This window comes from Neophocaena asiaeorientalis, unplaced genomic scaffold (genome assembly GCF_003031525.2).
Source record: "Neophocaena asiaeorientalis asiaeorientalis breed wild unplaced genomic scaffold, Neophocaena_asiaeorientalis_V1.1 scaffold1, whole genome shotgun sequence".
Lineage (NCBI taxonomy): Eukaryota > Metazoa > Chordata > Mammalia > Artiodactyla > Phocoenidae > Neophocaena > Neophocaena asiaeorientalis.
In genome coordinates this window covers 2904056-2928487 of record NW_020171981.1, presented here as the reverse complement: position 1 = coordinate 2928487, position 24432 = coordinate 2904056, and the positions used below count along the sequence as shown (strand labels likewise).

At 57.1% G+C, this 24432-nt stretch overlaps 1 protein-coding gene across 4 annotated transcripts in view; it reads left to right on the top strand.

Moving 5' to 3' along the window:
- The first annotated feature begins 4127 nt into the window (after positions 1 to 4127).
- Positions 4128 to 24432, top strand: part of MLLT6 (MLLT6, PHD finger containing) — a 25190-nt gene continuing 4885 nt past the window's right edge. The window contains exons 1-19 of one of the 4 annotated variants that reach the window (XM_024742655.1): positions 4136 to 5112; positions 5603 to 5657; positions 5908 to 6017; positions 7006 to 7109; positions 7354 to 7447; positions 9655 to 9810; positions 10442 to 10540; positions 13237 to 13456; positions 13997 to 14611; positions 15067 to 15248; positions 15481 to 15589; positions 16807 to 16873; positions 17076 to 17215; positions 17707 to 17904; positions 18009 to 18097; positions 19229 to 19578; positions 20010 to 20100; positions 21111 to 21467; positions 22071 to 23817. In XM_024742655.1, the coding sequence (XP_024598423.1) occupies positions 5970 to 6017; positions 7006 to 7109; positions 7354 to 7447; positions 9655 to 9810; positions 10442 to 10540; positions 13237 to 13456; positions 13997 to 14611; positions 15067 to 15248; positions 15481 to 15589; positions 16807 to 16873; positions 17076 to 17215; positions 17707 to 17904; positions 18009 to 18097; positions 19229 to 19578; positions 20010 to 20100; positions 21111 to 21467; positions 22071 to 22112 (2961 nt within the window). In that variant the 5' untranslated portion in view covers positions 4136 to 5112; positions 5603 to 5657; positions 5908 to 5969 and the 3' untranslated portion in view covers positions 22113 to 23817. Of the gene's footprint in view, positions 5113 to 5602; positions 5658 to 5907; positions 6018 to 7005; positions 7110 to 7353; positions 7448 to 9654; positions 9811 to 10441; positions 10541 to 13236; positions 13457 to 13996; positions 14612 to 15066; positions 15249 to 15480; positions 15590 to 16806; positions 16874 to 17075; positions 17216 to 17706; positions 17905 to 18008; positions 18098 to 19228; positions 19579 to 20009; positions 20101 to 21110; positions 21468 to 22070; positions 23818 to 24432 lie in introns of those variants that run through there. The other 3 variants (XM_024742650.1, XM_024742641.1, XM_024742635.1) reach the window with 3 other exon arrangements.

Here is a 24432-nt window from a genome sequence, read left to right as displayed (position 1 = left end):
TGATTCCAAGTAGCTCTGGAAAAAGTTTGGGCAGATGTCTACCTCACCCCATGGACCTCTTCCCTTCCTACCCATTTTAACTCCCTAAAGGAAGTCCCTTATGTCCTAACATGGTCAAAGGGACCATGTGGGCTCAGTCACAGCTCTTAAAACACCTGCTGGGAGCTTGGCTGGCTGGAGTTGCCAAATGGAGGAGAGGATCCAATTATCTCCATTTTCCAGGTTGGCAAACAGAGGCAGTGAGACTGTGTTACACTACTAGCTAATTTGACACTAAGCACTGTGCTCTTCCTGTAGAAGGACCTGAAAAGCCAAAAATCCCACCGGGGCAGAGTCACTATTTACAATAATCATGACGACGGGCCTCCTAATGCTTGGGGGAATCCCCTCACTCCCACCAGTTCCTCTTTAAATCGAGCCTCTATCCCTCTTGCACAGGATGTCTGACTTAGGAAAGAACCTGTTCACCCACCCTCGCACCCCAACCAAGCCTACTGTAGAGACCACGGCAGAGTCATAACCTTTGACGGGGAAACCACCCCTCCCGCTGTACCAGGTACCTGACAGTGTCACTGCTCACATCAACCCTGAAGTTGGTACTACGTCCACATTCTGAGATGGGGAAATTGAGGGTCCCTGATAAGGCATTACTAATCCATGGTCAAAGCCAGTAAATGAGTAGGCTGGGTATCAAACCTAGGTCTTTCTGACTCTAGTGCCCGCGTTTTCCATTTGGCCATGCCAGACTCTCCCAGCCGGCAGGTAAACCACCTGAAGCCTCTTACTGGCTGGGCTACCTCGGGAAAGTAACTTAACCTCTCTGAACTCCCCCAAGGTCAGAATCTTTGCTTTCGGGGGAGAAAGTGATATGCAAACGAGACGCAAATAAAATGCAAACCCGCGGGCGCCGGCGTAGTCCTTTACCGGAGCCCGGGGCTTTCTAATGCGGAGGGCGCGCCCCCGGGGCCGGCGAAGCGCCCGGCCAGCTAGCAGAAGCGAAACCTCAACACTCTTCAGCCTCCCCCGCTCAGTTCCGGGAACAAGCGAGCAAGGTTTCGTGGAAATGCGATCGGCGGCAGCCGCCTCGGATCCCTGGACCACCCAGACCACAGCCCACAGTCCCGGGCCGGGAGGTGCGGGGGCCGGCGCGGTCGGGCCCGAGCAGCAGCGCGATGCGCGCTTCCGCCCCGCTCCGCTCCGGCGGCTGCCGCGGCGGCCCCACAATCCCCTTCTGGCTCCGGGGACGGGCGGGGCGGGGCGGGGCGGGCCGAGCGGGCGGAAATAATTTTCTGTTTGGTCCTCTCTGCCCCAGTCCCTTAGCCGCGGGACGCGCAAGGCGGGCGAGCGTGCCGGAGGCGGGAAGCGGGAGCGGGAAGGCGCTGCCCTGGCACGCTTAGAGGGGCGGAGAGGGGACGAGCAGGGGTTGAGCGCCTACTGTGTGCCCTAGTGCTTTACAAAAGGATTTTCGTTAGATCTTCACTGCAGCCCTTGCTGGAGGGGGTTAACGCCCCATTTAAGAGGGACAAGCTGAGCCTCTGAGAGGTGAAGTCACCCGCCGAAAACTGCACAGCCAGGATCAGCCTGACATCCCAGATCAGTGCTCCGTTACACCAAGGAGAGCGCGATGAACTTGAACCACTTATTGGCCGAGTCCTGCTCTTGCTTGTTTTTCGTGGATCGGCACATAGTAGGTGCTCAGGAAGATGTTGGAAGATGGAGAAGGAGCTTGACAGCTCAGCCCTGGGAGTACCCCTGCGAATCCAGCCCAGCCTACGGGGCACCGGGTTTCCCCAGACCTCGGAAGGGAACACTTGCGATGGGCGGACATCCCAGTTCGACGCAGGCATTCAGCGAACACGTGGTGGCGGAGCCCCAGCCCTAGCAGAGGACAGACTTGGTTCAAATCCCCGCTCTGCCGGTTTCAGACCGTGTAGCTTTGGGCAAGTCACTTCACTTGCCCGGACCTGAGTTGCTCCATCAATAAAATGGAGGATATTAACATACACCCCAAAGGGTTGTGGGTGGCTTAAACGAAACAATGTTCCTAGTACACTTAACTAAAAGCACAGGTATAGCTACCCGTCCATCCCAGAAGCTTCGGGCGGTACACCTGTACGCGGTGAGAACCCGAACAAAAGTTCCTCTGCCCTAGTCCGCAAGTCGCCCACCCCTGGACGGAGGGACGGACGGGTCTTCGAGTGACCCTCGTCCAGCGAAACCCGAAACTACGGTCGGTCACCTCGGCCAAGGTCGGTCGCGAAAGCAAATATTCCAAAACTGGCGCATGGCTAGGGCTGACACGTTTGCGTTTAATTTCCTTGATGTTTTACTCTTGTCAGTAAAGGTTATTCGTTAGAAACTCCTAAGTGAGACTTCTCGTCTGTGTCTTGTTTAACTTTTCGTATGAGCGAAGTTCGCAAAGCAGACCAAGTTGCCGGCGCGGGGCAGTCCTTACGGGGATCCCGGCCCTCGGACCGGCCCCCAGCAATACCCTGCTTCTCGGCCCCCTACCCCAGGCACGGAAGCGGCAGAGACAGGCCTCCCCCACCCCCGGCCCAGCCAGTTTATACAGAGCCTCTACGACCTGGCGGCCCTCCGGATTCTTGTGTCCCTACAGGAGCAAGGGGAGTTGGGGACTGCAGCCTAGAACTTAGCTTCCCCGACCTCCCCAAACTCCAGTCTCGTCGGGATTAAGGGAGTAAATCCCTGATGCCACAGACCAGGTCAAGGACAAGTTCTCCCCCGCCCTACTCCCCCCTCCTGGGTGTGAATTCACCCCCCTTCGCGGATGAAAGGTACTAAATAGACGCGAAGGGAGGGGTGGTGGCGGGCCCCGGCCCCTTGATGTTCCGGTTGAACAGGTGCTGGTGAAAAGGAGGCGGACCCGGAGGAAGAGTCGGCCAGGGGGGCCTGCGCCGAAGTGGGGGTAGCCTCTTCCACGCCTCAGTCCTCCGACCGGTTTTCCCCCCTCCTCTCGGTCAGCCCCTCCCCCGCAGGAAGCGTTCCCGGCCCCGACGCCTTTGAAGTGTCGCTGAAGCCCCCAGGGCTGCTTCTCCCCTCCGCCACCCCATCTTACTCTGCGGGAGTGTGACCTTTGGTCCCTGCGGGTGTCCACCCCCCTTTAGGAAGTAGGGGGGTCAGGTTTCGTCCCCCTTGCCCACACCGGCCTTGGGGATGAAGCCTTCGGGTTGACGACGCCCCCTCACTTCTTCCCCAGACCCAATTTCAGGGACTTTAATACTTTGGGGTGCTGTGTGTGAGTCTGTGTTTTGTGTTTGTGTACATGTATCGAGCTCAAGTGTAAATGTGTTGTTCGTGAGCACTTCCGCAGTAGTGGCTCTCTAACTCGCGTGGGTCTTTAAGCGCGCCTGAATGGCTGGACCTGGGGTGTGCCCCTCTGGGAGGGTAGGGTAGTGCGGCTGGATGAAGCTAAGAGTGAGTCTGTGTGTCTGTGGGTGCCTCGGCGTGCTTCTGAGGAGTCTGAGTCCCTGTGCGTGCGTGTGTGCCTGTGAGCTGGACCGGAAGCTCCCCGAGGGCAGGAACACCCGTTTGTTCACTGCTCTATCTCAACGACTGCACATAGTAAGCATTCAATAAATATTTGTTGAATGAACAAATGTCTGCGTGTAACACTGTCTACCCTCCAGACAGGCCTCCGAGGGAAGAGCCCTCGAGCGGCCACCCAAAAAGACCCCCGCACACCGAGGGGTGAGCAGCCCACGTCGCTCCGGTTGCTTCTAGCTCCCCTTCCCCTTATCTCCACCTCCAAGTTTCCTTGGGGTTGAAGAACAGTCGCAGAGACGAAGACCTGGGCGGAAGGGGCTGGCGAATCGGAGACCCGGGGCCGAGACCGAAGGGCAAGCAGATGGAGGGCTCAGGAGGGCCAACCGAGAGCCATAGAAAGAAAAAGGAATGCCCCTCCCCCACCCCACCTGAAGAGAAGGGAGGAGTCGGGGGGCTGCCCCCGCCCGGTCCTGGAGGACCGGGTCAGGCATTGTTTTCTTGCCTATTGTTCCAGTCCCGCGCCCCCCACCCCAAGTTGAGGGAGTTTGGGGACAGTCTAGGGGCCAATGAGTGCACTCAACGCGCCCCACACCGTCAGTGTCGGGGCTGCTTGGAGAATGTTTACCTGCGAGGTGTACCCTCCCGCCCGGTTATTTTGGTCCCGGCTCTCGGAGGGAGAGGTCGGGGGGGGGGGGTCATCCTCCCCTCCTGCTTCCGGATACTGGGAGGAGCGGAATTGGGAAGGGAGGAGAAGGGTCCCAGGGGAGAGGGGACTCCTAAAATCCTCCGGGAAAGAGTTGCGGATAGGAGAGAGGTTGCGCAGGGGGCCGGGAATAGAGAAGAGGGAGGTTTGGAGTTTCCCCCAGCAGCACATGGTTCGGGAGTTAACTCCTTGAGGAATCTTACCGAGGGCGCAGACTGGCATCTCCCGCCTGTCTGGCACAGCCAGCTGCCCCCCCCCCCCTTCCTGGGACAGCCCTTAATCCTGTCGCTGTCGGGTCTTCCCGCCACTCTCCTATTGGTTACCTGCACTGCACCTGCTCTCGGCCTTGACTTTTGAGCTGTACCTATTATAGTTAGTGGCAGAAGATGAGCTCCCTAGACCCCCGACTTCCCCGCCTCTTCCATTACTGGCCCTTTAAGAAATGCCCCCCCCAATAACAACAAAACGCGTTTGTCTATCGTAAATGTTGTTCCGCTGATTTTCTCTTCCTGATGATGAGGACTGGTCCTGGCAGGAGCTGGGAAACAGAAAGCTGGGTACAGAAAGGGCATGAGGGGAGGATCTTCTAGAAGTTTAAGGTCAAGGACTCAGACTTCCCACCTCTGCTTGGAGGACTTGGTTGTGTGGTTGAAAGCTGGCTGCGTGCTGTTGGGCATTCCTTGTGGTCCTGCTGTCTAGTGAGTGCCCCCCAGGCTGGGAACAGCCCCCTGGCCTAGTTCCTTAGAGTCACCCCCTTCCCCCAGTTATTCTGGGAACAGCCCCTGGTGACAGATTTGCTTGGTGATCCTCCTCCCTCATCCCCAGCTTGCTATGGCATCGTCCAGGTGCCAACAGGACCCTGGTTCTGCAGGAAATGTGAATCTCAGGAGCGAGCAGCCAGGGTGGTGAGTTTGAGACTCCTCTCTCCCCTCTGTACACCTGAGCACCCCCCCCCCCACTCCCCACCGAGCTAGGGGACTCTGAGGCTGAGGCTGGGGTGGGACTGTCACACAGGATTTCCTGCTTCCTGCACACCTATCACCAACCCCATCTGTCCCTCAGCTTATCCCTCACTCTGTGTCACCTCAGGCACCGGGCCTTTTATTTTTGTTTGCTTGTTTGTTTGAGCTTTTTATTATGGGAAGTTTCCAACCTGTACAAAAGTAGAGGGAGTGCTCTAACGAACCTCACATTGATGTGGACCACCCGTCTTCAACAATGATCACTCGTGGTCAATCCTGTTTTCTCTGTACCCCCACCAGTTCCTCCTTAGACATCTTATCATTACATCCTGGGGCCCTCTGAATGTGTTCAGGGAGGGCCCAGCTCAGCATATCCCCCACCCGCTTTGGGAAAGCCCACCCCCCAAACCCCTGTGCCCCCTTTTATTGGCAGAGGTGTGAGCTGTGCCCACACAAAGATGGGGCATTGAAGAGGACTGACAATGGAGGTGAGGGGGGTGCTGAGCCCCAGGGCTCATCTACTGAGGTCAGCAAGGCTCCTTGAGCAGGGTCTGGGAAGGCAGGAGTGGTCTATGGGTGGGGGTGGAATGCAGAGGCTGGTTTCCCTTCCCTTCCCTGGCTGGCAGTGGAGTCTGATGGGAAGGCCATGGAGGAGGGGACCATCTGCAGTATGGGGTTGTGAGAGGTGGGGGTCTTGGGCTCGCCATCGCAGCTGAGGCCAGCCCCACACTGCCCCAGGCTGGGCCCACGTGGTGTGTGCCCTCTACATCCCTGAGGTGCAGTTTGCCAACGTGCTCACCATGGAGCCCATCGTGCTGCAGTACGTGCCTCATGATCGCTTCAACAAGGTCAGCGGCCCCTACCTGCCCCATACCAGTCCCTTCCCTAGCCAACCGTTCTTGGGTCCCTCCAGCCCTTCCTTCATCCAGTGTAATTTGATTCTGTCCAGCCTACATTTTCGGGGAACTCAGGAGGAGGGTAGGCACCTTCCACTGATAGATTCAAGCTCGTGCTCTGGAACTCAAGTGAAATAGTAGGTTCCCTTGCAGAAATACTGCCTGAAGGTAGACCTTAGCGAGCAGTTCACTTATTCATTCACTGAGCACGTTTTACTGAGTGCCTACTATGTGCCAAAACTGGAGCCAGATGCTAGACACACAGTGTTTACATTGATCAAGACAGGTGTGCTCTCTGCCCCACGGAACTCACACTTCCGGGTGGGAAGACTATAGATATCAATAAACAGGCAAATAAAGTAAATGCAACTTGTGTTAAGTGCTGTAAAGAAAACAAACAAGGTACTGAAATAAAGGATACCCTGCGGGGGGGCGGGGGGGCTTACTTTAGATAAAGTAGTCAAGGAAAGAGACATTTTGGTTGAGACCTGGGGGATGAGAAGGAGCCATCCTTGATGAGGGGGGAGAGTTCCAGGTACCAGGCAGAAGGAATAGCATGTGCAAAGGCCCAGAGGTGGGGATGAGCTCACCGGTGAGGAAGGCAGACACAGTCCCTGGCCTTATAGGGCTCACCGTCCAAGGACTGCACTGTCCAGTATAGTAGCCACTGGCCACATGTGGTTATGTAAATTAATTAAAATCAAATAGAATTTAAAACTCAGGTCCTCAGTCACACTGGCCGCATTTCCAGTGCTCAGTAACCTTACGTGGTTTGTGACTGCTGCATCAGGCAGTGCGGTAGAGAACGGTTCCATCATCACCAAAAGTGCTGTTGGATAGCCCTGACTTAGAATCACGTGGAGAGGATGGAATTGAGGGGGGAGACCAAAGGATCCCTCAGGTGAAAGGGAGGAGGGCACGATTGTACTGTATCCTGCAGACATGTTACATCTGTGAGGAGCAGGGCCGGGAAAGCAAGGCAGCCTCAGGAGCTTGCATGACCTGTAACCGCCACGGATGTCGACAAGCTTTCCATGTCACCTGGTGAGAGCCCCGCCTGCCCTGCACCCACCCTGAAGGGTTCTCTAGCCAGCTGTACCAACCCTCTCCGAGCTTTGCCATGGGTGGCTGCCAAATAGGTTCATCCTAGCTGCTGTGTCTTTGGAGATGATGGCAGTGCTTTCCTTGGGTGGTCTTGGCTTCACCCCAGCAGGGATCTAGGAGGGTGCAGGGGAGGTGGCCGGTCTGGTTTGTGGCCACCCTTCTCATGCTGACCTTTCTTGGTTAGTGCCCAAATGGCAGGCCTGCTGTGTGAGGAGGAAGTGCTGGAGGTCGACAATGTCAAGTACTGTGGTTATTGCAAATACCACTTCAGCAAAATGGTGAGTTTCATCTGGGCATGAATGGGTCAGTCAGCCATGGTTTAGAGGGTATGGGCTCCAGGCCAGGCCAGTGCCTGGTGCTGGGAGGACAGACGTGGAAGGAACTATGCCCCTGCCCTTGAGGAGCTCACCACTGGATGAGGAATAATTGAAGCACAGTTGAGGGGTGTGAATCAGAGCCGAACCAGGCTCCATCCAGAGGACGGAGCTCAGGCCCTGCCTGTCAGAGTCTGGGAGACTTCAAGGAAGAGGCAGCATTTAAGCTGAGCCAACATTTGTGGGGCTTGCTGTGTCCCAGCCTCTGTACTAATCTCTGTATGTGTGTTTTTTTGTGCGATCATCCCCAAAACCCTAAGAACTAGGTGTACTGCATTTCCCCGTTTCTATGGATGGGTAAGCTAAGACCCACTAAGATTCTGTTATTTATCTCATAGCTGGTGTGTGGGATTCAGAACAGACAGTCTGAAGCTTCTCAGCAGCCTGCTAAGCAAAGACAGAGAGAAAGGAATCCCAGGCAGAGGGACTGGCGTGGGTAAAGCCCCGAGATGAGAAAGCATTCATAAGCGGCCGAACAGGGTGTGGGGGAGGGACAAGGCAGGAGATGAGGCGAAAAAGCCCAAGCCGGGCCAGAGCTGGACTTGCTTCTGCCCCAGGTTCAGGGGCCCAAGGAGAGGCGGGAGAAGGGGTGCTAATCCATGTTTGTGGAGAGACGTGCATTTCCAGAAGCTGTGGGGTGTCCTGGAGAGGTAATGCTGTGGCCTGACTGGGAAGGTAGCTTGGACCTCACCCCCAGGCTACAGGCTTATAAGGCTGCTTGAAAGCAAGAGGGTAACGTGATCAGATTTGTGTTTTAGGAAGATTACCCTGGCAGCCACTGTGAAGCCAGATTTGAAGGGCCAGGGCGGCGGCTGGGAGACAGCTGTGAGAAAGGGGGGATGGAGGGATGAAGCTGGGTTCTAGAACCATTTCTAGATAGACTTGCCTACATGTCGGGGTAGCTGAGAAGGAGGAGTTGAGGGTGGCACGTAGGATCCAGGCTCTCAGTGCTGGGTGGATGGGGCTTGAGCACCTGTGCTGTGAACAGGTGGTGCAGTACGCTTCTGTAGGGCTAGCATATGTCCTGGTCTGCCCCAGAGAGTCCCAGTTTGTGCCTTTTGCCCTGGTGTAATTATTAATAGCTCCCCCTTTCATTTTCAGAAGTGTCCTACTTTGGATCATAAGTCATAGGGTCATCTAGGTGCAGGGTTTGATATCACCTTAAGACAACGTAGGGAGCTCGGTTTGGTTCATCGGAGGTGCCAAGTGGGGATGTTCAGATTTGGTGGCTGTGAGGCCCCCGGGCAGGGTGGTAGTGGCAGCCCCAGGTGTATAAGGCTGGGGCTGGAATCCCCGGGTGCCCATCAGGTTGGGGGCTCAAGTGTGAAGAGAACCATGAGGTGGGGAGTTCAGAGCTCAGCAGAGTAGAAGCAGTACCCACCGCTGGGGAGGGATGGGGTCAGACGAGGCCTGAAATTAGTGCTTGCATTTGACAGTTGGGAGGTAGTGGGTGACCTTAGAGGGAACAGCTATTAAGTCTAGGACAGGTGAAGCCATCAGCCCAGGCAGTGGGGAGTCCAAGGCCCTGGCCCGGGGGGAATGGCAGCACAAGGGTCATCTGGGTTTTTCTTATGGATGTTTACTCCCCCCTGCTTCTTAAGGGCAGTAGGTCCTTTGGGACAAAAGGAACCACTGTGTTTGGTGGAGGGCCAGGAACAAAGAAGGGGTGATGGCTGGAGCAAAGTGTCTGGAGGAGAGGATGGGGTGTGGAGTACAGGGGAGCAGGGGCTCCCGTGAGGGCTGTCCTGTATGTCCTCCACCCCAGGGAAGGAGGTGGTGGTGGGCCGTGGCCCAGGGCCTGAGAGGGGCCGAGAGGGCACCGTGAGAAGAGGTGGGCGGAGAGTGAGAGGCCTCCGCCGTGCCTTGCTGGGCTGAGACGCCCCACCTCTTCTGGGCCTCAGTTCCTGCTAAATCTTGTGCACTGGACAAGCCAGCGGGGAAACTAGGATTCCAGTCTAGGGAATGCACTTCCATTGAGCAGAGTATCATTAAGGACACAGGGTCCTCTTAGTGACGGGCAGTGTGGGGGTGGGGGGGTCCCTGATCTTCAGGAACCTTTTCCTAGGCTAGTGAGAGGAGGGTATGGCAGTTCCTCTCGGTTCTCTCCCCAGAAGACATCCCGGCACACGAGCGGGGGAGGCAGCGGAGGAGGGGGAGGCACAGGGGGAGGCGGTAGCGGCTTCATCTCTGGCCGGAGGAGCAGGTCGGCCTCGCCGTCCACGCAGCAGGAGAAGCACCCTTCCCACCACGAGAGGGGCCAGAAGAAGGTAAAAGGCTTCTCCCTCTACCCCTCCTGCCCACTCACAAACACCTGTTTCTTTCAAGAAGCCACCCAGGTCTCCGGAAGGCCATAGGGCCTACCCCCTTCCTTCCTCTGAGGCCACTGAGGGCAGAGAGGGGACTGAGGAAGTGACATGTGAGGGTCACGGAGGGTGAGGTGAAGGCTTGGCTTCCCTGGGGCTCTTTGTATCTGTGTGGTTCCTCCGTGTCCTCCCCATGACACGACAGTGTCCCCAACATTTGCACACACGCCCCAGTCTAGCCATGTGTCGGTCCAGTTTGTAAGTGCACATGCCTGCGTCCCCGGCTCCCGCCCCTCCGCACAGCTCGGTGTCCCGGGTGTGTGCTCACATGAGTGGTGCTCTGTGTCGCTGGCATGATAATGGGACAGGCTATTTTTAGCAGGCAGTGAGGAGGAGGGGGAAGGGCTGTCGGCTCTCAGAGGAACCTGCCTGGGCCACTCCTGTCCCGCCAAAGTCCCCCAGTCCCTCCATAGGGGGAGATGGTGCCCACAAAGCCTTGTCCTTGAAAGGACCCCACTCCCCACATGCATGTGCTGTGTTTATCCTGACCCAGACTGTTCCCCAGCATCAGTTCCAGTCCCTTCTTCCTCCCCAGAGTCGAAAGGACAAAGAACGCCTTAAACAGAAGCACAAGAAGCGGCCTGAGTCACCCCCCAGCATCCTCACCCCACCTGTGGTCCCCACTGCTGACAAGGTACTGCTGCCTACACCCAGGAGGGATGGCCACAGCAGCGGGAGGGAGGCACGGGGTGAGGGGTCAGGGTGAGCACCCCTGGGAACCTCCTCAGCTTCGTGTTAATATGCCTCTGCTCCCCACCCCGCCCCGCTCTACTCCTGTTCTAGCCCGGGAGGGGCCTCTGCTCCTCAGCCCAAACAGGAGAGGTAGGGGTGGGGTGGGGGGCACCACCCTGCCTGCTGGCTGCCAGATGTTCACATCTGCCTCTGTCCAGACAGAGGGCCTCAGCACTGGGCTCCTGTCTGCAGGTACAGTACTCACGGTGTTTCTCTGATTTTCTGGGGCCCATTTCCCCAAAGAGAGGCAGAGAGGACCCCTTCACTCTCATCCCTCCTCTACATCAGGAGGCTGCCCAGAGCCTGTCGCCTAACCAAAAGCCCGCTCCATGCAGGCCGGAGGGACTGAAAGTGTGGCCCTTGATGGCTTGCGGGGCAGGCCTGTGGACCACACCCTGAAACCCTCACTGAGCCCACCTTCCTGGTAGGGGCATGGCATGTCAGGCCTGACTCCAGAAACTGGCAACATCTGGATAAGCAACCAGCAGGCCCTATCCGAGGCCAGGGAATGGCTAATCCAAGCCAGAGCAGCCCTCCCTGCCCCTCCTTCCAGTCCGTCCTCCCCATGGAAGGAGAACAGGGGCCTGGAGACACTGCCTCCTCCTGTCACCATTACTGCCCCATTCACCTCCACTGGCCTCAGGAGGTTGGCAGAGCTCTGGGCATCTTAGCAGGAGGCTCAGGTATCAGGTTTCCAGGGTGATGTTGCTGTGGCAACTGTCCCAGTAACCCTCTCCCCTCCCTGCTGCCCAGGGCTCACCTGGAAAAGCTTGATGTCTGCGCCCTCTGGTCTTTCCCTGGGGTTTGCAGGCAGGGGGAAAGAGAGGGCCAGAGATCTAGGAGTTATCCCAGTGGCTGGGCATCCCTTTGGATGTGTTGGAGCATTCTGCCCATCCCCCTCCACCCACCCCAGCATTTCAGCCACCCCTCCCCCTGGGCCCTCTCCTCCCTTGCTCTCATAACCACATCTGGCTCCCTTCAGAACTCCAGCTGTTGAAAAGAACAAAGAAAAAGACAAGAGACCAGGGCTCCGCCCAGGAAGGGGCAGCACGGGTGGCTCTCATTCTCCCATCCATCCTCCCTCTGGCATTTGTTCATTTACTGAATACCTGGTCTCCACCAGGAGGAAAAGCCATCCCTGGTAGTAATACAAAGCCCTAACTCACTCACCACATGCCAGGCTCCCTTCTGGAACAGGGGGATGGAGGGGATGCCTGGGGGATTTGCTCGTTTAATCCTCAAAATAATCCAATGAAGTAGGTATTTTATTAACCCCATTTAATAGATGAAGAAACTGAGGCACAGAGAAGTTAAGTAATTTGCCTAAAAGCACACAGCTAGGGAGTGGTAGAGTCAAGATTTGAACCCGGGCAGTCGGGCTTGAAGGCCTGTTCTCTTAACCACCACAGGACACTGTCTCTGCAGTGTATCACTAGCAGCCATGCCATCAGAATCATCATCATTATTGACCCCATACTATGTATCTGGCATTGTGGTCCTCGTAATTCTCCAAATAGGCATAATTAGCCCCATAAGGACACTGAAGCTCGGTGAGGTTGAGAGACCACACAACATAACACGGTGGTAAACGGCAGAACCCACCAGGCTAACAGACCCCAGGGACCCTGCTCTTCCAGCCACTGCTGCCACCCTCAGATGTGGGGGACCGCAGTGTGGCACCTGATGGCTGATGTGGGTGGGTACACGATACCCGGAAATAAGAGGACAGAAAGATTTGTTCCACCCCAGGTAACTATAGGGTGACTTCACGGAAGAGGGGGCTCTCGAGCTGGATTTGGAAGGAGAAGATGTTTCCTGGGAAGAGGAAGGCTAGGCTCTCTGGGCAGAGGGCTGGGCATGGAAGCTCAGGTTGTCTAGGAAGGGCATGGAGTGGCTGGGGAGCAGGCTGTCGGCCAGGTGGCTGCATCTGGGGGTGAGCATGGAGGGAGTGGTGGGGACTGGAGGGCCCAGGAATGGGGCCATTCTCCTTGGAGTTCCTCTTCCCTGCGTACATCACTTCCCAACACAAGTCCAGCGCTCTAGGCCTAAGTATTTCTTTCTTTTTTTCTTTTTTTGCGGTACGCGGGCCTCTCACTGTTGTGGCCTCTCCCGTTGCGGAGCACAGGCTCCGGATGCGCAGGCTCAGCGGCCATGGCTCACGGGCCCAGCCGCTCCGTGGCATGTGGGATCTTCCCAGACCGGGGCACGAACCCGTGTCCCATGCATCGGCAGGCGGACTCTCAACCACTGCGCCACCAGGGAAGCCCCTAAGTATTTCTTAAATGAGTGACTAAGAAGATACGTGCATCAGTACAGGCTCTGAAACTGTTTTCATCTCTCGCCTGCCCGAGGTGAAGGACAGACAGTTTCTTGGGTTCAGAGCTCCCAACTCTTCACACCCAGAAGTTACAGAGCTGCCTCCCCATCTCCCTGGTCTAGGAGCTCCTGCCACTATCCCCTTGCCCGAAAATCCTTCCTGAAGCTAACTCTGGGCTCCCCCAGTAGAGCCCTAGGTCCTGTGTCCTGCTCCGTTCCCAAGTCAGCGTGAGCCCAGACCCTGGGGGCCGGCCTTGAGCCTTCCTCTCCTCCTTCCCTCAGGTCTCCTCCTCAGCTTCCTCCTCCTCCCACCACGAGGCCAGCACTCAGGAGACTTCTGAAAGCAGCAGGGACTCAAAGGGGAAAAAGTCTTCCAGCCATGGCCTGAGTCACAAGGGGAAGAAGCTGAGCAGTGGGAAAGGTGTGAGCAGCTTTACCTCCGCCTCCTCCTCTTCTTCCTCCTCCTCTTCCTCCTCCTCTGGGGGGCCCTTCCAGCCTGCAGGTGAGTGTGGGCGTCCCGGAGGAGGCTGGGAGCGGGACAGTCTTTGGCCCTGAGCTTTTCTACCAAGGGCCTTTTTACGTTGGTTTGCGTCTCATTTGCTTCCTAAAGTGGTTGGGGTGGGGGGGGATCCCCACCAAGTGACTCCCGTCCACAGCCTCCCCTCAGCCCTCTCCTCTCGAGGTGGAACTCCCCTCCGGTCTCCCTCAGGGCCCACCTCTCCAACCCCCATAACCATGTTCATTATCCCCTGCACTTATGCTGTCAGGTACCACGTTTAAAGCACCAGCTCTAACCTCCTGTAATCTCTGTAGTCATCGAGTGAGCTCACTAGGGTGGGAGTTATTCTCCTCCTACTTTATCACAGGTGGGAAAGCTGGAGGGCGGGGACACTCGTCCCAGGACACAGAGACAGTGGCCGAGCTGGGACAGGAAACTCAGCTTCCCCATCCCCTGACCAGAGCTCTCTCTACTAGTGTACACTGAGTGGGAGGGAGGCAGGGGATCTGGGGTCCAGCTGTAATTCCGTTTCCCCCTCTGCAGTTTCGTCCCTGCAGAGCTCCCCTGACTTCTCTGCATTCCCCAAGTTGGAGCAGCCAGAGGAGGACAAGTACTCCAAGCCCGCAGTGCGCCCCCCTTCAGCTCCTCCTTCTCCCTCAGCCCCCGAGCCCCCCAAGGCTGACCTCTTTGAGCAGAAGGTGGTCTTCTCTGGCTTTGGGCCCATCATGCGCTTCTCCACCACCACCTCCAGCTCGGGCCGGGCCCGGGCCCCGTCCCCTGGGGACTATAAGTCACCCCACGTCTCGGGGTCCGGGACCTCAGCAGGCACCCACAAGCGGATGCCCACACTGAGCGCCGCCCCTGTGCCTGCTGAGGAGGCCCCTGAGACAGGCCTGAAGGAGAAGAAGCACAAAGCCAGCAAGAGGAGCCGACACGGGCCAGGCCGTCCCAAGGGCAGCCGCAACAAGGAGGGCACCGGGGGCCCGGCCCTTCCCTCCCTGCCCGGTGCCCAGCTGGCTGGCTTTACCGCCACTGCTGCCTCACCCTTCTCCGGAGGTTCCCTTGTCAGCTCTGGCCTGGGTGGTCTGGCCTCCCGTACCTTTGGGCCTTCCGGGAGCCTGCCCAGCCTGAGCCTGGAGTCCCCACTGCTGGGGGCAGGTTAGTGACCCTTGGGGATGGAGGGTATCGTAGGGCCCAGCCAGTCTAGTGAGGGGACAGAGGCACAAACATACAGCTAGAAGGAAATGCGATAGAAACTGCTCCAAAAGACAAAGGATGCAGGTGACAGTCACCTCTGAGACACTCCCCCATACCCATTTTCTGCATGGTTGTAGCGGGAGAGATTGCCAACAGGACTTAACCAAGTTTGGGTTGGGGGATTAGAAAAACTGGGAATTCTCCAGGTTTAGCAGGGCAGTGGAATAAGCAGGCATGCAAGCAGATGTCACCCAAGCGAGAAGTGACATCTTTGCAGCAAGAGGGTGAGACTGGTGTGTGGCCAGATCCAGGGGAGTGTTCTCCTTGGGGAGAGGCTGCTCTAGCCACCTGACTAAGGTGGGGCGTGGGGGAGGGGTGACTCTAAGCTGCCCTCTGTGTCTGTCTTGTGCCTGTAGGCATCTACACCAGTAATAAGGACCCCATCTCCCACGGTGGTGGAATGCTGCGGGCTGTCTGCAGCACCCCCCTCTCCTCCAGCCTTCTGGGGCCCCCAGGGACCTCGGCCTTGCCCCGCCTCAGCCGCTCCCCATTCACCAGCACCCTCCCTTCCTCCTCTGCTTCTATCTCCACCACTCAGGTGAGGCCTTACTCCTGGGCTCCGCCATCCCTGGGCAGGTGGGGGACAGCCTGCTGAGGACCCCAGCTTCCCATGGGAATTTGAGAGATTGGGCTTGATCACCACCAGACTTCTCCCTCTCTCTGGTCCTCTCTCCTCCCCAGCACACCTGGTCCCCTCCACCCCGGTGCACACAGTTGTGCTCTAGATCCAAGAATAACCACCAGGCTGGACTCTACCTCCTTTCCCTCAGGTGTTTTCTCTGGCTGGCTCCACCTTTAGTCTCCCTTCTACCCACATCTTTGGAACCCCCATGGGTGCCGTTAACCCCCTTCTCACCCAAGCCGAGAGCAGCCACACAGGTATGTGAGTCTCTGACCCCATTCCCCTTTCTTCCCAAAGGCCTGAGGGGCACCTGTCACCTGCTTGTCACCCCAGAAAGGATGGGAGGGCTTTCTGGCTGCCCGCGCCCTCTGGCCATTGCCCACCCTGCAAAAAAACATTCCACACACAACAAACCTACACTTTCACATTAAAACCCCCGTGAGGAGGCGGGACAGGACAGGGCAGAATAAATACTGCTCCATCTCACAAAACAAAAAGGCAGAGAGATGAATGACTTGCTCAAGGCAGTTGGGGTAGGGAAAGGCAGCGCAGCAGCTGAAATTCTGGTACCCTGGCTCCAAGCCTCGTTCTCCTACCGCTGTAGCCTAGCTCCCTGCTGGCCTCTTGGTGAGTTCTTGGGATCAGAGTTTACAGAGAGCCCACCAGCTGGACAACAGCCTCTCTGGGTATTTAGGAGTTAAGGGGGTGGGTCACAAGTGCCCCTCCCTCTCCCTGGAGAGTCAACCCAGCCCCAGAGAGCTGATTGGTGCAGAGGTACCACCTGGCCGGCTGGAGGGTGGGGCTTACCAGTTCAGGTAAGCCTTAAAGGGGCCAATCTGATTCCAGAATTAAGAACCCTACAGAGTAGGTGACTGTATTTTTCCAAAACGCAAAGTGGAATTCAGTGGCCCAACAGAGGGTTTTGACGCCTAATTTTTTAGTTTATTAATATCAAAGTCATATAAAACTGATTATAATAGCTACAGTAGTTAAGGCCTTGCTGCATGCCAGCTAAGCCGTTCAGATTAACGCTTCACATTTACTACCTTATTTTAATCCTCATAACAATCACTTCAGAGAGGTTAGTTTCAAGCCCACGGTCACACAGCAAGTAAGTATCATATCCAAGTTCAACTCAGGACTGTGTAGGCCCCAAGTTTCTATGACTCTGAAGTTGTAAGTTTTCCAGGAAAAAAATTAGGAGGTGGATCTGAATGTAGCCAGGCTGCAGGAGCCTTTCTGCCTAGAGAAGGAGGAAGGGACGAGATCTCATGGCTTTGCCTCCCACGGCGCTGGGTTTCCAAGCCAGGGCTCCCAGCGCCTTAAGAACTAGAACTGGCTATCTGGGGTTGGGAGATCCTGGGGAAAGGGGTCTGCGGTACGGTCCCAGATCCCGCACCCACTTCCCAGGCGGGGACTGTGAGGCCGACGGCACCTCTTCCTCGCTGATCCCTGCCCTCCTTCTCCTTCCAAGAGCCAGACCTGGAGGACTGCAGCTTCCGATGTCGGGGGACCTCCCCCCAGGAGAGTCTGTCTTCCATGTGAGGGAGAGAGTGGCGGCTTGGGGGAGGGGCTGGGAGCGGGGTGGAGGGGCTGTCAGGGAGGAGAGAGCGGAGAGGCGGGCGCGGGGAAGAGGGTGGGATCCAGAGGGGATGACTGAAACCCCTAAGGCGGGAGGAGGGCAGGGAGACAGGAGTGGGGGAGTATGGTAAGCCTGAGCTCGGTTTTCCCTTCTGACCCCAGGTCCCCTATCAGCAGTCTCCCAGCACTCTTCGACCAGACAGCACCCTGCGGGGGCGGCCAGTTGGACCCAGCGGCCCCCGGAACGACTAACATGGAGCAGCTGCTGGAGAAGCAGGGCGATGGCGAGGCCGGAGTCAACAGTGAGAAGGGGTGATGTCGGGCTGGGTGACCTGTCCTAGGACACCCCCAGACTCGGTCACCTTTCTCTCCCAGGTCCCCAAACGTCTTTAAGGTTCCGCCTGCGGCCCCGCCCCTGCCTTAACTCTGGCCAACCGCAGGCCTTGCCTTTAACCCTCGCTGGGTCCTGCTCCTGAGCCCGCCCCCTCTTCGCAGGGCTTTTGGCCCTCACGACCTCCTGGCCCTTATTTTACTAAGCCCCAACTTCCGCTCGCCCCTTCCCTCCCAAGCACTTGGCCTCCACCCCAAGCCTCAGGCCCCACCCGTGGTCCTCACACCTCTAGCTCCCCAGGACTCACCTGAGTCCCTCGCTAGCCGGCGCCTTCTCTGCTAGGTCTCAGTTCTATTTCCTCTGTCAGGCCCCGCCTCTCCAGGCCCTGCCCCCGGTCACCTGGCCCCGCCCCCAGCCTTTCCAGGCCCGCGGGGCTCAGGCGCTCTCGCCTTCTGTCTGCAGTCGTGGAGATGCTGAAGGCGCTGCATGCACTGCAGAAGGAAAACCAGCGGCTTCAGGAGCAGATCCTGAGCCTTACGGCTAAGAAAGAGCGACTGCAGATTCTCAACGTGCAACTCTCTGTGCCCTTCGCCGCCCTGCCTGCCGCCTTGCCTGCCACCAACGGCCCTGTCCCTGGGCCCTATGGCCTGCCTCCCCAAGGTAAGGGGAATCCCACCCAGCCTGGGGATGGAGGCCTCTGCTGTGCGGTCGGAACTGGCCCTGACTCCAGCCCCTGACCTCCTTCCGTGATCCCCCTCCCTCAGCCGGCAGCAGCGATTCCTTGAGCACCAGCAAGAGCCCTCCGGGGAAGAACAGTCTGGGCCTGGACAACTCGCTGTCCACGTCTTCCGAGGTGGGCGCCACGGGGAGGGGCACCAGGGACGGGCAGGAGCGGGGAGGTGCAAGGGCCTTCTAGTTGCATCTCTAGCTTGCGGCTATTGGAGGTTGGACAATGGAGTGACTGGCTGAGTAATTGGTTGACTGACCCATTCATTCCTTCATTAAATAAGTAGTAATTATGAGGTGCCTACTTCGCTCCAGGCATTGGCTAAGCAATGAGTGTGCAAATCGGACAGTCTTGCTCCTGGAGACAGGCTCAATCCAAGAAAGTCAATAATTACAAATCAGGAAAAGTACTAAGATGGAAATAATTTGAGGGCTATGAGAAAGAATGGAGGGTGGGGTTCTTCTCTGAATATAAGGTGGTTAGGGAAGGCCTCTTTGAGAAGTGTTTGTGAAGAGTTTATTATAGTTTGTTGTAGCTGCACACAAAATAATCCCCGTGTAATTGCTGGCGGTTGGGGGAGCCGTTGCTATTGTTATATTGTGGTTGTTTCTGGAAATCAAACAAAGTGGGTTCTCGTTCTCCCTGCTACTTTCTAAATGTGTGACTTGGGCAACAATAGTCATAATAGTAACCGACATTAATTGCATACTTGCCCTTTGTCACGTCTTGTGCTGAGACTTTTAAAGGGTTTGTGTGTTTCGTCTTCACAATAGTTTTATGGAATAGGTTCTCCTCTTACCCCCGTGTTATGAGTGAGGAAACTAAAACAGAGAAGCCACGCAAGCCACTAAATTGTGGACATGGGATTTGAGCCTGAATCTTTCACTCCAGCTGCCTGCAGAGTTGTTTAGCTTGTCTAAGAACCAGTGGTTTCACCCATAAAAAGGCAGTAACGAGTTAGTCCAGGTCAGGCACTGAACCCCCTGGGTCTGGTTCACCAGGTGGTCACTACCGTCATCACTGTTCAGTGTTAAACAAGCATCGTGAGGGGTGCTGGGCCCCTAGGAAGTGACTTGTGAAGACTGTTTGGATTCTTGTCCTTTATCCCGGGCCTTGCTTCTTCCTGGGTGGCTCTGCCTGGGGGAAGGGGGGGGTGGCTGTGCTCTGTGAGAATGCTGGTGGGTGCCGGGCCGGGGGCCAGAAAGGTCATGCTGGCCCCCTGCCCCTCTGACCCCTCCCTTCCCCCTCCCTCCCCAGGACCCACACTCAGGCTGCCCAAGCCGCAGCAGCTCGTCGCTGTCCTTCCACAGCACGCCCCCACCGCTGCCCCTGCTCCAGCAGAGCCCTGCTACTCTGCCCCTGGCCCTGCCTGGGGGCCCTGCCCCGCTCCCGCCCCAGCCACAGAATGGGCTAGGCCGGGCACCCGGGGCAGCGGGGCTGGGGACTATGCCCCTGGCTGAGGGGCTGCTGGGGGGGCTGGCGGGCAGCGGGGCCCTGCCCCTCAATGGGCTCCTGGGGGGGTTGAATGGGGCTGCCGCCCCCAACCCCGCGGGCTTGAGCCAGGCTGGCGGGGCCCCTGCGCTGCAGCTGCCAGGTTGTCTCAACAGGTGAGGGAGAGCTCAGTCTGGGGAAGGGAAGGGGGAGGCTGGCTCTGGGAGGGAATCCCCCCAAACACCCACAGTTCCTCAGAAGGAAAGCTGTCCTCTGATCTTACAGGGTCTAGAATCTAGTCACCCCAGGTTCTCCTTAGATGTTAGATGTGAGTGCCCTCCAGATGGTAGCTCTCCAGGGACAAAGTCGTCTGTTTATGCCTTGTACCCTAGCTAGCCTAGGTTTTCCTTCTGGGAAAGTTCTTCCCTCTGATGTGCCTCCCTCCCACTGTCCTCTCTGAGCTCAGTCCGTTTCGCTCTAGTCCTCTAATGTCTCACATCCCTGCCTCTCCCCACCTGGGTCTGAGGGAGTCTGGGAAGTTAGGGGAGCAGGCGAGGAGGGTTCCGCTGTCCCTTCCCATGGTCTGTGGTTTGTCCCCCTGCCTCAGCCTCACCGAGCAGCAGCGACACCTCCTGCAGCAGCAAGAGCAGCAGCTCCAGCAGCTCCAGCAGCTCCTGGCGTCCCCACAGCTGACCCCGGTAATGCCCCTCCCTTCCTGGGCCACCGCCCCTCCCCCAGCTCTGCTGGAAGGGCCCTCTCAGAGGGTCTGGGCCAGCCCAGGGAGGGCAGCCCCAGGCTGGGTGGAGGTTGCCCCTAAGGGTCACGTGGGGTCAGAGGGCATAAGGGTTCCTCTCGGGGGGCCCCTGGGCACTGGGGAAGGGATGCTGTAGTGGCCCCAGATCGCATCCTAGCGAGGGGTTCTGGAGGGTGGTGAGTCCTCAGTTACTAAGCATTTCCAGTTCCAGCCCCAAGGCTCTTCAGTGGGGAACTTCAGGGTCTGCGTAGAGCAGTGGCCAAGCAGGTGACAGACACCGCTTCAACCAGAGCAGCCCCTTTTGGGTCTTTCTTGTGTGTTGAGTTCTGCTAAAAATTCCTTTGGAGGAAAGGAATTCTTCCTTTTAAAAAGGAGGGAGTTGAAAAAATAGAAAAATATTCATTTTCGTATAAAGAAATATGAGAAAGATACATAAGAAACCAATTCAATTGGTTACAGAGGCCAGATGGCAGCAGGGGTAAAAGCAAGATTTCTGAAGATAAGCCTTAATAAATCACTTTGGGTTTTGGAACACTGAAAATGCTTTGCCCATTCAAAGCAAAAATAAATGACTCTTAAGGGAAAAAACAAATGAAAAAGAGGGGAGTTGAAAACTATTGACCTCATTCAGTGTTTCTCAACTTGGGGTCATACCATCCCTGGGGACATTTGTGGTTGTCATAGCAACTGAGGAATTGATTTAGTGAGGGGGGTGGGGCCAGGGATGCTAAACCCCCTGCACTTGGCCGCGGCTGCGCCAGATGCTGATGGTGTGCAACCACTCTCTGGTCTGGGTGGGGAGACTGAGGCCCAGAGGAGGGAGTTAGACGGAACCTTGAGTGTCTCCCAGGTCTTTTGCCTCATGGTCCTAGTGTGATAGGATGGTGCCCGGGCCAGTGAGGGCAAGATGACCCTGGGGACCGCTGGCCAGTAAGCAATCTGGGCCCCTTGCAGGAACACCAGACTGTTGTCTACCAGATGATCCAGCAGATCCAGCAGAAGCGGGAGCTGCAGCGGCTGCAGATGGCCGGGGGCTCCCAGTTGCCCATGGCCAGCCTGCTGGCCGGGAGCTCCACCCCGCTGCTGTCCGCGGGCACTCCTGGCCTGCTGCCCACAGCATCTGCCCCACCTCTGCTGCCCGCCGGAGCCCTGGTGGCTCCCTCGCTCGGCAACAACACAAGTCTCATGGCCGCAGCAGCTGCGGCCGCAGCAGTAGCAGCAGCAGGCGGGCCTCCAGTCCTCACTGCCCAGACCAACCCCTTCCTCAGCCTGTCGGGGGCGGATGGCAGTGGCAGTGGCCCCAAAGGAGGGGTAAGTAAGGGGTCCGGCTTGGGGGAGGGGCCGGGAGTAGGGCAGAGGGACCGTGCTGTCTCCCTTCTCCTGGATGGGCAGCGAGGGAGCATTAGAAGGTACATCATCAGATGCGTCATCAGAAGGAGGAAGGAAGCAACCCCTAGGGCAGCAGAGTGCCCTGCTCTAGACCCCAGGGCCTCTGCCAGCACACGGGTGCCCTCCTGCAGATCCAAGAAAGATACACTTTGCACATGGGCTAATAGTGAAAGGACCAATTAGGAAACGGCGTTCCTCTGGGGAGACCCATTAGGAAAGGCTGTTTCCTCTCTGATTGGACCATTTAGAAGGAGATGATGCTCTGGGTGGGCCATTTCAAGAAAGGCCTTCCCTTCTCCTTCTGAGGGCAAAGGGCCTCAGCTGGTACATGCCTGCTTAGCTGGGTGCCCTATGCAGGGCAACTCCCCCAAACACACACACACAAGGTGACCCTGGTGTGCAGCCACCAAAGCCCAGACCCTTACTGCACCCAACGTCAGCTTTCTTGACCCAGGAAGCTATTCTCAACTGGGTGTTAGGACCAGACACCTCCCAAAGCCCCAGTCTCCCTTCCTCTTTTTCCAGACTGCTGACAAAGGAGCCTCAGCCAACCAGGAAAAAGGCTAAAGCCACCCAGGCTCCTGCTGACCCCCCAAGTGGAGGGGCAGATCCTGGTCTGAGGGGTCCCAGCCTGGAGCAGGCACCTGCACCCAGACACTGGAGAGCCCCGGCCCAGAGCATGTGCTGAGGCCCGGGGAGTGTGGGTCGCTCCTGGTGCCGAGGACTGACACCGAGAGGGGAGCCCCTTCCATCTGGCCCCCCTCCCCCTCTGCACTGGCCCCTTTGTGAGGGGCTCAGAAGGAGGACAGGCTCCAAGCCCGCCTAGGAGCCCCCACTCTCAGCGAATGTTTTGAGGTTCCCCAGAGAGCAAAGTGGGCCATGGCATAAGTGGGGGGTTGGTTGAACCCGCCACGTAAAATGGATTAGCACTTGAGTGGGATAAGTGGGGGGCTAGGCCCTGGGCCTGCCCCTGTGCGGAAGTCTTTTATGGAAGAAGGGGTGGCCCTACTTGACCTGCAGTTTCTTCCCAACTTGGGCAGATGGCAAGAGGGCTTCCTTGGACTGTTTCTCGCTGGGCCCCTTCCCCTGCCCCCGACAAGGGTCACAAGCTGAGCTTGTAAAAGCCCACAGACTAGGGGGCTGAAGAAGGGGTAAGATGGCATCAAATTTGGCCCAAGCCTCCCTACCTCTGGGGGGTGGGCCCCAGTGATGGGCTGGGGGAAGGCAGGGGGTGGGCGGCCCAGCCCCCTCGATCCCCTGCCCCTTGTTTGCACTATTGGATTTAGGAGTGCCGAGGGTGGGGAGATGGAGCTGCCTGACTCAGAGAGCGTGTATGCGTGTGCGTGTGTCTGTCCGTCTGTCTGTCTGTCTACCGCTGGAGCCCGGGCAGCTGAGGGCAGGGATAGGAGGAGTGCTCTGATGAGGCAGTATCAGAGGGGCGCTCCCAGCTCTTGTTTGCACCCTCTCACCTCACCAACTTTGGTCTCTCTCTGGGGCCTGAATGGTTAACAAAAAACAGAACCGTACTCCGATATTGGAGAGTAACTGGGGGCTGGGGGCTTTGAATCAGGGTAATATCCTGCCTTTCCTCCCCCAGACTCCACATGGTCTCAGTGCCCCCTCAGCGCTCCCCTTCCCCCACTGATACTTGGTCCTGCTTCCCTGGCAAAGGGGAGCCCCAGGGATTGGGGGATGAGGCAAGGGGGGTAAAGTGCCACTTCTTTTAGTGAAACCTTCCTCCCAGGATTAGCCAGCCTGCCTTCCCGCACCCCACCCCCACCCACCAGGGGAGACTTAAGCTTACGCTGACCTACAACTGTCCCTTCACCCACCAGCTATTTCCCCAGGGTGTAGTGGGCAATTCTCACCTTAAAGAGTCCCCACCTGCCCAGAGCCTTTGGTGGCCAAGGTTGAGGGCCGGTGGGACAGCCAGGAGAGGGGCGAGGTCGAAGCCTGTGTCTGTCGGGTGCACTGGGGTCGGAGCCAGGAGGAGCGTGGCCAGCTTCCCTGATGACCACGTCTAGTCAGTCTCTTTGCATGTGTGGATTTGTGTGTGTGTGTGTTTCTGTTTGGGTTTTCGTTGTTGTTGGTTTTGTTTTGTTTTTTAAATAAAGAAAAGAAGATGTGTATATTTTTGGCAATGACAGAAACGTAGTGCAGATATATTTTTGCCTGTGCTGCTCAACTGGTTTTTTTCTGATACTGAAAATAATATTAATATTCCTGTTGATAAGACTTTGTAAGATGTTAGGGAGCTGATAATGGAGGGGGTGGGTGGGATCCTTCAGAGGCAATTTCTTAGGCACTTGCAAGGGCTTGGGGGGGGAGGGGGGAGGCAGTTGTGATGACCTCAGAAATACTCACTTTTTATTAACGCTAAATATCAGTTAGAAACAAATGATAGAATTCAGCATTTTATTCATCTTCATCTATTAAGCTAACTCCCTGCCCCCAAACCACTGAAAAGAAAAATAACCTTCAGAGGTTCTTAGAAGAGTTGCTCATTCACACCCACACCGTTGCCCAAGGCCAGCCCACTTACAGCCAAAGTCAGCTTCTGTTCTGGACAGTGAGGGAAGTCAATCCACCCCAAGGCCGCTGTGGCAGAGAGAGGTCCAAAGGACTTAGTGCACTGGAACCAAGACCTCCCCTTCCCTCCAGCACCCGAGAGTCTGGGGTTCTCATCTCCAAGAGTCTCTGTTTTCTGACTTTCCCCAGGCTGGGGTGCAGTGGCAGGTAGGCAGGTTAGATTTGAAGAAGGGACCCAGGCTGGGTATGGCTTGGTGCTGTGCCTCAATTGGGGGCAGGGGGACATGAGAGCGGTGGTGCATTTCCTCTTTCGAGGGAGCTTTATAATAGGAAAGGTCTGGAGCGCTTCAGGATGGAG